Consider the following 11,739-nt stretch of genomic DNA (forward strand, 5'->3'; position numbering starts at 1 on the left):
TGCAGTTTGTCCCCGGCCCTGGTCGGTTGTGCGGGTGGCAGCCACTTGATGTGTTCCTTTCACATCGATGTTTCTCTCTCTCTCTGTTCCTCTCTCTCCCCCCCACTCTACCTGAACAAAAAATGGAAAAATGTCCTCGGGTGAGGAAAAAAAAAAAAAAAATCTTTTGCACAACAAAGAAAACCATTGGAAAAAAAAAACCTTACCGAATATAGGAAGATATCAACCAATGACACATCTGCAAAAGTATCCAAAATACATAAGGAACTCACACAACTTAACACCAAAAAGACAAAAAATATGATTCAAAATTGAGCAGAGGATTTGAATAGCCATTTCCCAAAGAGGACATAAAGATGGCCACTAGACCTATGAAATGATGTTCAACTCATTCATCATGAGAGAAATGCAAATTGACACCACAATGAAATACCACCAAAAACCTAACAAGATGGCAATCATTAATACATCAAGAAACAAGTATTATCAATGATGTAGAGAAATGAGAAAACTCATGACTGTCACTACGATTATAAATAAATTGGTCTTTTCCTGAAAGTAGCCAGAGATGACCTCTGAAAATGGTTCGCTATGCACTTGATCCAGAAAAACCCACAAAATCATGCAAGTCAAGAGGTTCAAATCTTCGTGTTCACTTTAAGAACACTCGGGAAATTGCCCAGGCCATCAAAGGTATGCATACTCGAAAAGCCACCAAGTATCTGAAGGATGTCACTTTACGGAAGCAATGTGTGCCTTTCCATCGTTACAATGGTGGAATTGGTAGGTGTGCCCAGGCGAAACAGTGGAGCTGGAACGGGGTCAGTGGCCCAAAAAGAGTGCAGAGTTTTTGCTCCACATGCTTAAAAATGCAGAGAGCAATGCTGAACTTAAGGGTTTAGATGTAGATTCTCTGGTTATTGAGCACGTCCAGCCCCAAGATGCACCATAGAACTTACAGAGCTCATGGGCAGATTAACCCATACATGAGCTCTCCCTGCAACATTGAGATGATCCTCACTGAGAAAGAACAGATTGTTCCTAAACCAGAAGAGGAGGTTGCACAGAAGAAAAAGATACCCCAGAAGAAACTGAAAAAACAAAAACCTATGGCCCGGGAATAAATTCAGCATAAAATAAAGACTAAAAGCAAAAAAATAAAAATAAAAGTAAAAGCAAAAAAATAAAAATAAATTGGTGCAGCCACTAAAAAAACTAGATGGAGGATTTTCCAAAATTTACAAATAAGTACCATGTAAATCTGGGGATTTATAAAGAGAACACAAATTCAAAAAGATATGAAAAATGAAGTGGTGTTTATAAAAGATTAAAAATAGAATGCTCGCTTCAGTAGCACATATATTAAAATTGGAACGGTACAAAGAAGATTAGCATAGCCCCTGCGCAAGGATAACACGCAAATTCGCGAAAAAAAATATACATACTGACCCTATGATACAACCATCTACTTCCAGGTATATATTTAAAAAATTCACGAGAGGATCTGCACAAGACATTTGCACATCTGTGTCCATTATAATGTCATTCACAAAAGCATTTAATAGGTGGAAGCAACCCAAATATCCATGCATAGCTGAATGAAGAAAATGTACCATTTACATACAACAGAATATGGCTCCACTATGAAATAGAAATAGATCTTATGACCTGATACCATGAAAAGAAAATTGATGACATTTTAAATAAAGCCCACAAGTCACAAAGAAAGATACTATAGGATTTCACTTAAGTGAGTAATCTAATGTAGTCCACCTCATGGGGAAAAAAAAAAAAGATAGCTGGGGACCTTGGTTTGAAATAAAATGAGGAAGTGGTTGTTTAATGTATATTCAGACATTTCTACAAGATGGAAGTTTCGAGAGATCGGATGCACAACAAAGTGAGTATATTTAATACGACAGGAGTGTACAGTTACAGATGCTTAAAATGGTAAATTTTTAATGTTTGTGTTTCATAATATATTTATTGATTTTGAGAGAAAGAGAAACATCCATCCAATGCTTTCTGCGTTCAAATCGGCAACCTTTCATTCTACAGGACAACATTCCAATCAACAGAGCTACACCAGATAGGGCTAGTCACATGTTTCTTACCAAAATCGAAAATAATAAATATAATCCAAAAGAGAGAGCCTTAGCCAGTGTGGCTCAGTTGGTTGAACGACATCCCATGCACGAAAAGGTCACCAGTTTGATGCTCGATCTGGGCACTAGCTCAAGTTGGGGGTTTTATCCCAAGTAGAAGGCATGGAGGATGCAGCGGATTGATGTTTCTCTGTCACGTTGATGTTTCCTTTTCTTTCCCTACCTTACTCTCTCTCTAAACAATCAATAAAAACATTTTAAAAAATGAGATAAGATTTATAAAACTTTAAAAAACTACCTTCAATTATACAAGGTTTTTATCTCACATAAGGAGAATATAAATTCTGCCCTTGCTGGTTTGGCTCAGCAGTAGAAGGTCGGCCCACAGACCAATGAGTCATGGGATAGATTCCGGTCAAGGGCATGTACTTCCATTACAGTTCATCCCCAGCCCTGGTCGGGGTTGTGCGGGAGGCAACCAGTTGATGTGTCCCTCTCATGTCAATGTTTTCCCCCCCGCCCCAGGACACCCCTGCAGCACCCAGCTCAAGTGACTGGGCAGGATGAGCCACTGGGCCCTACAGAACACCTACTGCTAAGGCAGCTCTACCAAGTCCAGCAGATGGAGCTGCTCTAACTACAACACAGAAACAAACATAAGTATGCAGCCAAATGATAAGGGAAAAAAAAAACAAAACAAAAAAAACAGGTCCCAAATGCAAGAAAGGAGAAATCTCCACAAAGGAACTGAATGGAAGCAAGCAAACTACCAGATACAGAGGTCAAAACAATGCTTACACAGATGTTCAAGGAACTTTGTGACTTCAATAGCATAAAAAAAGACATGGGAATCCAAATGAGTAGGAAATGAAGGAAACACTAATTGAAATAAAAAAATTACAGGGAATATAAAGTAGAATAAATGAAGCAGAGAATCAAATCAGCAATTTGGAATATAAGGAAGCATAAAACAAACATCCAATCAGAACAGCAAAAAGATGAAACAATAAAAAAAAAGTGAGGAGAGTGTAAGGAGCCTCTGGGGAATCTTTAAGTGTAACAACATTTGCATCATGTTGGTGCCAAAAGAAGAGAGAACAAAAATAAAAACCTATTTAAAAAGAAATGACAGATGCCCTCCTTGTGCGGCTCAGTGGTTGAGCATCGACCCATGCACCAAGAGGTTGCTGGTTGAATTCCCGGTCAGGGCCCATGCCCAGGTTGTGGGCCCGATCCCCAGTGGGGGCATGCAGGAAGCAGCTAATCGATGTCCTCTCTCATCGATGTTTCTCTCTCTCTCTCTCTCAAATCAGTAAAGAAAAAAAAATTTTTTAAGAAAAAAAGCCTTGGCCCATGTGGTTCAGCTGATTGGGCATCGTCCTATGCATCAGAAGGTTTTGGATTCCATTCCTGACCAAGGGAATATTCCCAGGTAGGCAACACAAAGGAGGCAGCTGATAGATGTTGCATTCTCACATCAATGTTTCTCTCCCCCCCCCACCTCCCCTCTCTTTAAAAATCAATAAAATATTGGGGTTCTTTTTTTTTAAAAAAGAAAAACATATATAAAAAATTTGAACAATAATGGCTATAAAAAATCAAAATTTTGTCAGTTATGACAGCATGGATGCAGCTAGAATGTATTATGCTAAGTGAAATAACTCAATCACAAAGAGATATACCGTATGATTTCACTTACATATGGAATCTACAGAACAATATAAATGAACAAATAAAATGGAAACAAACTCATAGACATAGAAGAGTCTTATAGTTGCTAGAGGTGAGGGGGATGAAGGACTGGGTGAAAACAGTGAAGGAATTGTCCGGCTGGTGTGGTTCAGTGGTCAAGCATCGACCCATGCACCAAGAGGTCACTGATTGGATTCCCGGTCAGGACACATGCCCAGGTTGTGGGCCTGATCCCCAGTGAGGGGCATACAGGAGGCGGCCAATTGATGTTCTCTCTTATCAATATTTCTATCTCTTTCTCCCTCTCCCTTCCTTTCTCTCTAAAATCAATAAAGGAAAAAAAATTAAAGAAAAAAAAAAACAGTGAAGGATTGAGTAGTGTAGATCGGCATTTACAAAACAGTCATTGGGATGTAAGGTATAGCATAGGAAATAAAGTAAATAATATTGTAATAACTGTGTACGGTGCCAGCTAGGTTACCTGAAATATCAGGGGGAACACGTTGCTAAGCATGATTGTCAAACTGCTGTTCTGTACAGTTGAAAATAGTACAGAATAATATTGAGTGAGGGAAAAAAAAGGAAATTACAGGACAAGAACAGAACATTTCTCCCCAAAAGTCTGAATACTACATATATGTACTATTGGAAAAGAATCCCTCTACCCCTGACTGGTTTGGCTCAGTGTTTAGAGCATTGGCCTGTGGACCAATGAGTCACAGGTTCAATCTTGGTCAAGGGCACGTACCTCGGTTGTGGTTCGTCCCCGGCCATGGTTGGGGTCGTGAGGGAGGCAACCAGTAGATATGTCTCTCTCACATCAATGTTTCTCTTTCTCCCTCCCTCCCACTCTCTATGTGATGATAAACAGAAAAAATATCCACAGGTGAAGATTTTTAAAAAAAGAATCCTTCTATATCACTATAAATTCTAACTGGGAGTGTGCCTCCATGAACAGCAAACATTTTACATCACGAAGTATGTAATATGGCACGAAAAATTCACAGGAAATGAATTAAAATCATTCAAAACTAGCTGTAAAGTGTAATTTTATTAAATAAGTATTTATTAGCCCTGGTCTGGTAGCTGTTGGTTAGAGTATGGTATGATATGAAAATGTTTGCAGGTTAAGCCCTGGTCAGTGCACCTATAAATTCAAGCTATAAATGCATAAACAAGTGAAAAAACAAAAATCAATGTTTCTCTCTAATAAAAATCAATTAGTAAAAGCATTTATATGACATGAGAAAATTTTTCATGATTAATATATCTCTGCTATTCTTACAAAATGTATAGGGTATGATCCACCCTAAAGTGAAAACAAATAATACAACAACAACTAAAAAAAACCCCACCCTTATTTATGAAAAAAACAACAACAAAAAACAAACCACAAACGATTTGTAAAAAGTGCAGAGAATGGCCAATGTCTTTAATAAACATTTCAGCCCTGGCTGGGTGGCTTCGTTGGTTCGACCAGTGGTCAGATGTGCCAAGGTTGCCAAGGTTGTCAGTTGCACACACAAGAATCAACCAATAAATGCATGAATAAATGGAACAACAAACTGATATTTCTCTGTGTCTTTCTCCATCTCTTAAATCAATATAAAAAATTAAACTAAACATTTCAGATTAAGTATACCATAATTAAGAGATACATTGAGAAAAGCAAATGAAAAACCTCATCGATTTTGCCTGAAGTAAACTTAAATTGAGGAACTAAACCCTTTTCCTAGATATGAAGTGCGATTATTCTATAATTCACTTCTTACCAACAACAACAGACATGAACCTGGGCTCTCAAAAGGCTTCCACTGAAGCACAGCTTCCCAACCATACTGAAGGTCTGGTTTCCTTTGTGACCTCTGGACCTCTCATCACCTGTTTCCTCATTCCCACCTTCCTGAGTGAACAGATATCATCTTGTTTCTCTTCACATCCAAGTGTTCTTTCAGTTTGTTTTTTAATACAGTTTTTATATTTTGATTTATTGATGTGAGATAGAGAGAGAGAGAGAAAGAGAGAGAGAGAGAACACATCCATTTGATGTATGACTTATCTATGAAATCATTGGTTGCTCCCTGAATGTGCCCTGGCCAGGAATCAAACCGGCAACCTGGGTGTATCAGGATGACACTCTGACAGTAACCCGGCCATGGCCCAAGTGCTCCTTCATTTGCTGCAAAAAGATGACCAGGACTGGCTTACAGTAAGCAAGACCTAGTTATTAGAAAATGAAACTTGAGTTCTCACAGAGATTCTCCTATTTCCAGACAAGTTTGTGTTCAGGGGAGAAGACATGATAGCATATTGGAATAGTCCAGAAAATAATCTAAAATACTGTTTCCTAATTCCGTGTCAATTATTCTAAACAACATGTAAAGTTTCAGACACCGAGTTCCTGTTCACATACATCACAAAGCCTTTCTTTTCCACACCAGAAAACCCCCAATTTATACCTTGAGAGCAAGACTCTGACAGTCTACCATACAAAGCAGAATACTCCAAAAGATATTAAAGTAATAAAGGAAACAAACCCAGCGGCTGGAGGAGGAACCCTGGAAGGAAGTCATCCTCACCCAGGGAGACCAGGTTTCTGTAGTTCTCCAACATCACATCCAGGTACAATGTCCGCTGAGCGGGGTCCAGGCATTCCCACTCCTCCTGAGAGAAGTCTACGGCCACATCCCTGAAGGTCAGCGGGCCCTGAAAGGAAAGACGCTTTCACCAAGGGGACACAGAGGAGTTTATAATGTCACCCAACATAAAAACAGTGTTAGCAAAAGTGGTTTTGACCTAGGTGAGTATCCTCGATTATAGTAAGATGATTCTGACCCAGTAACCATTACTGGGTCAGAATCATATTACTAGAATTTTCTAACACTGAGAAGTCAGGATGACATGTCCACAAATGCACTGCAGAGACGTTACTTTTCAGGAATATAAACTCTAAAATTAAGGTAGCAAAGAAAAAAACAAAAAACAAAAAACAAATAAATAAAATTAAGGTATCAACACAAGTACATGGATTTTTTTTAGTGCTGTATTTATCACTAAGAATCTGTCATGTGTATTTCTCAGCAGGAAAACTCATGGTGAGTTGGAAGTGTAAGTTCTTCAATTTCAACAAGGACAACAATGAACTACAGACTTGTAAAAATGCAGAGTCTGATTCCACATGTTGAACCAACTTGGTTTTTATTAATGGTGCCAATGACTCTAGTCCATGTGCTATCCTTCTGGATAGCACAGAAAAAGAAAACAAAGGAAAAAATTCATACATAACTTTGAACTAAAGAATTTTTATGAAATTTACAGTTCTCATGAAATAGGACACATAGGAACCATAATTCTATTTGAAAATTTACTATGAAGAGTCGTAGAACAAGATTACTCTGCCTCTGAGATGAATATATTTTATGAGACATACAGTAAAAGGTAAACCTTGAAATTTACTCCAAACTTGATCTACAATTTTTCAAAAAAGAAAAAAAAGCAAGCCAATACACACAAAGAAACCGCATCAATATTCAAAGCAGTTTCTGTAACTGAGAACAAAAAACACATCTTTAGCAAGTAGAAAAAGTAACTCAAATAATGTTAATATTTTATGTACACAGAAAAACACACGAGAACTACAAAATCAAGATTATTTTGCGATTCTATAAATCTCATGAATTTATAAGTGAATGATACCCTCTATGTTTTATAAACACAATAAGGAGAACTCACATAATGACAGAAATGAAGTTAGACCTGTTGATTCTTGGCCGTTTTTTTTTTTAATTTTTGTGTATCATTAGTGGACAGCTATATTGTGGATATTTAAATGAATTGAACTTACATTATTAGTATGATTCTTGTAAACCTTCTAGAAAATACAAAAAGTGATAATGTAGAGTGTAGAATATAATGAACATTTACAAGAACAAGGCCTGATTGGTTAAAGCGCGCAAGTCAAAAGCCAATGATCTATAGGAAATAAAAGTAGGGGCTTCATTTTCCAAAGGAAACAGAAAGTAAAAGAGGGGAGGAGGGGAGTTTCCAGATGAAGTGTGATGGTTTTTGCACATCTCCCATTAAATCCCTACTAGACCCTTGTTACTGAAAAAGGGAAACTATTAGCTTTGTAGTGCACAAAACACCACCCCCAACTGAGTATCAAATGGAATGGAGCATGAATATCAGGTGACTGAGGCACAGGGAAGGACTTGTCCTCACTGTTTGGCATCGCTGGCAAAAATATATGAATAAAGACATCATTATGTGAAAATGATCACAAATAAACATTAATTTTTGTGTCAATCCATGTGAACCTTTCATGTTCTATATGAAAATAGTACATTTAAATAGCAAGTCTTTCATGTCAATCGAGTAAACAGGTCTCTTCTATTTATTCTTCTTTTCAGAACTTTCTGAGCTATTATGAGCAGTAAATATGCATTTTTATACCTGGATCTACAGAGCTCATGTGGCAACCACGTTATTTAAAACTTCCATTTCCCTTCTTCACTGACACCCAAGCCCCTGACCCTATCCCAATAGGGATGTTAGACATGGGCACCTTCCCAGGTTTATCTTTCAGGAAAGGGATGTTTTCCAGAGTTGAAAATCATGAATTAAACGTGGAAATGCTTCCTAATCTGGGGGAGCCTGCAGAAAGTGAATGCACAACCGGCTCTGGGACAGAGAAAAGTATACAACCTGCTGACCTTGACCATAAGGAAAAGGGAATAAAATAATTAAACAGTCTCACTAGGCAAGAACATCAGAACTAGAGAAATAAAGGTTGCAGGTTCTAAATCCACCCATGTGAGAGGAAAAGCAGACACAGCCTCTGACACACGACACATCTTTTACCTGAGAAGCAGCCATTTTGTCCTGGTCCTGCTCCTGCGCAGGGTTGTTTTCTCAGGCGATGATATGTTGAGGAGTCACAGGTTGTGTCTTCAGCTTTGTCCAGACAGCCCTTAATCAGCTCACACCACAGTCACAGTCAGAAGAACCTGGAAATGCTGAAAAGGCCACCCTCTCCTGTCCCTTGTCACAGGAGAGAGTCAGAACAATGAGCTCCTACACAGAGACCAAGCTCTGACAGCATTTTTTTCTGTCTTCTGTACTCTCTCCTTCCAAAGACATCCACAAACTCCTACAGCAATGAGAACATGCGCTCCTCTCCTGAACCCCCAAACTTAATGGAGTATCTACTTACCATCCCTTAACAAAACCGCTCTCCACCTCACAAATGCATCCTGGAGCCCTCCTACCAATTCCGGGGCTCCCCTTGCAAGCACCAGTAGCACCTCAGTAAACAAGAAGGCCCCACCAAGAGCAGTGGACCAAATCTATGGGGGAAAGCACACCTAATGTCTTTTTCTTAAAACTCTCTAGAGCCCTGGCCGGGTTTGCTCAGTGGTTAGAGCGTCAGCCTGCGGTCCGGAGAGACCCGGGTTCGGTTCCCGCTAAGGGCGCGTACCTCGGTTGCAGTTTGTCCCCGGCCCTGGTTGGTCGTGTGGGTGGCAGCCACTCGATGTGTCCCTTTCACGTCGATGTTTCTCTGTCTCTCTTCCTCTCTCCCTCCCACTCTGTCTGAACAAAAAATGGAAAAATGTCCTCAGATGAGGATAAAAAAAAAAGAAAAAACTCTCTGGAGACCTAAAAAGAATCCAGAGGGGAACAGTTTAGCTTTAGGAAGCATCCAGTTCTCTTAGGATCTAAGTGATAGATCTGCAGGTGTGCAGTAGGACCCATGATATGGCATCTTGAACTAGTTCCCTCCTGGAGCCTGCGATTCTCCCCCAGAGCAGTATTCAGTAGCACTAGGTGACAAACATCAGACCGGGAAGATCTGAGACCTCTGGGTAGTGTGAGGGGTTGAGGCAGGAACTTCTAGAAGCGCACGGTTCCGAGGAGATTTCCTTCCTCTTTTCTCAGGAAATAACAGAAAATAGAAGATCTTTATGCTAAAACCTTTGAAAAAAGCTAGCTATTGAAATATGCTGATCAAATGCTCTGAGGGAACCAAGTTTGAGGTCAATTCAGTCCATCCTTCAGTATTTTCAGAGAATGGACAAGAGGGACTTGAGGGGGACAGCTCCTCTGTGGCTCACAGTCACTAATTCAACAAATCACATAAAAGGAAGGAAAAACCTAATGAACATTAGATGAACTCAGAACTAAGTTCTGATTGTTAAGATCACTGACCTCTTTAACAAGTGCACACGGAAATAACCTAATACTATTTCCGAAGTACTCATGGATGTTTTGACGTATGATAAACAGTAGGAAGGCTACAGGCCTCAGAATCTAAACTAGACACAATATATTTAAAATGAAAAACAATTTGGATTGTTGTTTTATAAATGTGATTTCTATGTCTAAAGTTTGAAAAAGGTTGACACTCCTTATATATTTACCAAAATGATAAGAGATGGTTATGAAATGTCAACAATGCTTATTTCAGAAGGCAATGACTATTTACAAAAAGCAGATGGTTAACACAGTAGGATTTATCTCAGGGTGTTTTCTAAATATGAATTAAATGTCAGATATTTTAAAAAAGTAAATCCAGCCCTGGCTGGTTTGGCTCAGCAGTTAGAGCTTTGGCCTGCGGTCCAGAGAGACCTGGGTTCAGTTCCCGCTAAGGGCACGTACCTCGGTTGCGGTTTGTCCCAGACACTTGATGTGTCCTTCATATCGATGTTTCTCTCTTTCTCCCTACCACTCTATCTGAACAAAAAATAGAAAAATGTCCTTGAGTGAGAATTAAAAAAAAAAAAAAAAAGTAAATCCATGTGAGAGAAGAAAAAAAGACCTCATGCTTCTAATATTCTAACACATCACCTAGAGACAGACTCAGTCATTTCTTGTCACAGCTCACCTCCTTCTAGCCATCCCAAGAAATGAAAGGGGACCTAAGACCACAGACAACTCTCTCCCCACTGTATGAACAATGTTAGCTATTAGAAGCAAATAATTATAAGAGTCGCAGCCCCTATCAACAATACAGCTCACGTTATATCACACACATAAACCACAAGCCAATATATCCCAACTTCCTCACCCAGACCCCAGCAGCTCAGCAGTCACCCAGATCCAGTCCCGGGCTCCCAGCTCCTGTGTGTTTCTGTCTGCAGATCTGTCTGCCTCCCTGTTCCCCTCTCTGCACTGCTGTCCTTTCCTGTTCCCCTCCCCGTCCCCGGCTCCTTCTCCCCTTTTCTCTATTCCTGTCCCTGCACCTGCCCCGCACACTCTGGAAACCTCCCCGCCGTCAGGGGCTCCCCGCCTCTTTCTGAGACCCCTGCCCGGCCCGTGCCCTGTGCCCGTCCTGCCCGTCCCCACAGCGGGCTGCCTCTCAGCGCTGTGTCTCCCTCGGCCCGTCACCCCTGAAGCCCTTTCCGCCCCTGCACTCGCTCCCCAACTCTTCCCCTCAGGACCACGCTCTCCGTCCGGCTCCCGCCCCTCCGCAGCCGCCGCCGCCACAGCGCGCTGCCCGCGGCGGGACCTCTCCGGGGGCCGCGTCTCCCGGCTCAGCCCCCCCCAGGGCGCCCGCGCTGTCCGGGCACCGACACCCCTCGTGCGGCGGGAAGCGGGCTCGGGAAGGCGGGGTGCGGACCCCAGGCCGGGAGCCGTGCGTGCGGTCTCGGGGCCGAAAGCGGTGCGGCGGGGGAGGGGCGCAGGGGGTCGCTCACCCGGACCGGGAGCCGCGGGGCCCCGGCGGCCAGGGGACGTTTCCAGCAGGAGAACCGCGGGCAGGCGGCGCCCAACGGCCGGAGGCGGAGGCACCACCGCGGACGCGGCTCCGTTTCCACGGAGACGGACTGGAGCCTCCACGGCGCAGCGTCCCGCGTGGACTCGGACCCCCGCCGGCAGAGGCTCGGGAGCGGGTCCAACCAGGACTCCCGGCGGCAGCGCCCCCGCCGTCCCCGCGCAGGGAGAGGAC

The 11,739-nt window shown here is 41.8% G+C and overlaps 1 protein-coding gene and 1 non-coding gene across 3 annotated transcripts in view; one reads left to right on the forward strand and one right to left on the reverse strand.

The window, feature by feature from the left end:
* The window catches only part of LOC118638293 (zinc finger protein 883-like), a 29,099-nt gene extending 17,566 nt beyond the window's left edge, over positions 1 to 11,533 (reverse strand). Inside the window, exons 1-3 of one of the 2 annotated variants that reach the window (XM_036274005.1) lie at positions 11,489 to 11,521; positions 8,658 to 8,837; positions 6,335 to 6,503 (exon numbers count right to left, since the gene is read on the reverse strand). In XM_036274005.1, coding sequence (XP_036129898.1) covers positions 6,335 to 6,503; positions 8,658 to 8,672 — 184 coding nt within the window. In that variant the 5' untranslated portion in view covers positions 8,673 to 8,837; positions 11,489 to 11,521. Of the gene's footprint in view, positions 1 to 6,334; positions 6,504 to 8,657; positions 8,838 to 11,488 lie in introns of both variants that reach the window. The other variant, XM_036274004.1, reaches the window with a different exon arrangement.
* LOC118639728 lies at positions 1,339 to 1,445 on the forward strand. The gene has a single exon (XR_004961280.1). It is a non-coding gene; the product is annotated as a U6 spliceosomal RNA (small nuclear RNA).
* Positions 11,534 to 11,739: the final 206 nt, after the last annotated feature.

The sequence above is a fragment of the Molossus molossus genome, unplaced genomic scaffold (assembly GCF_014108415.1).
Source record: "Molossus molossus isolate mMolMol1 unplaced genomic scaffold, mMolMol1.p scaffold_m16_p_21, whole genome shotgun sequence".
In the NCBI taxonomy this organism is placed as follows: domain Eukaryota; kingdom Metazoa; phylum Chordata; class Mammalia; order Chiroptera; family Molossidae; genus Molossus; species Molossus molossus.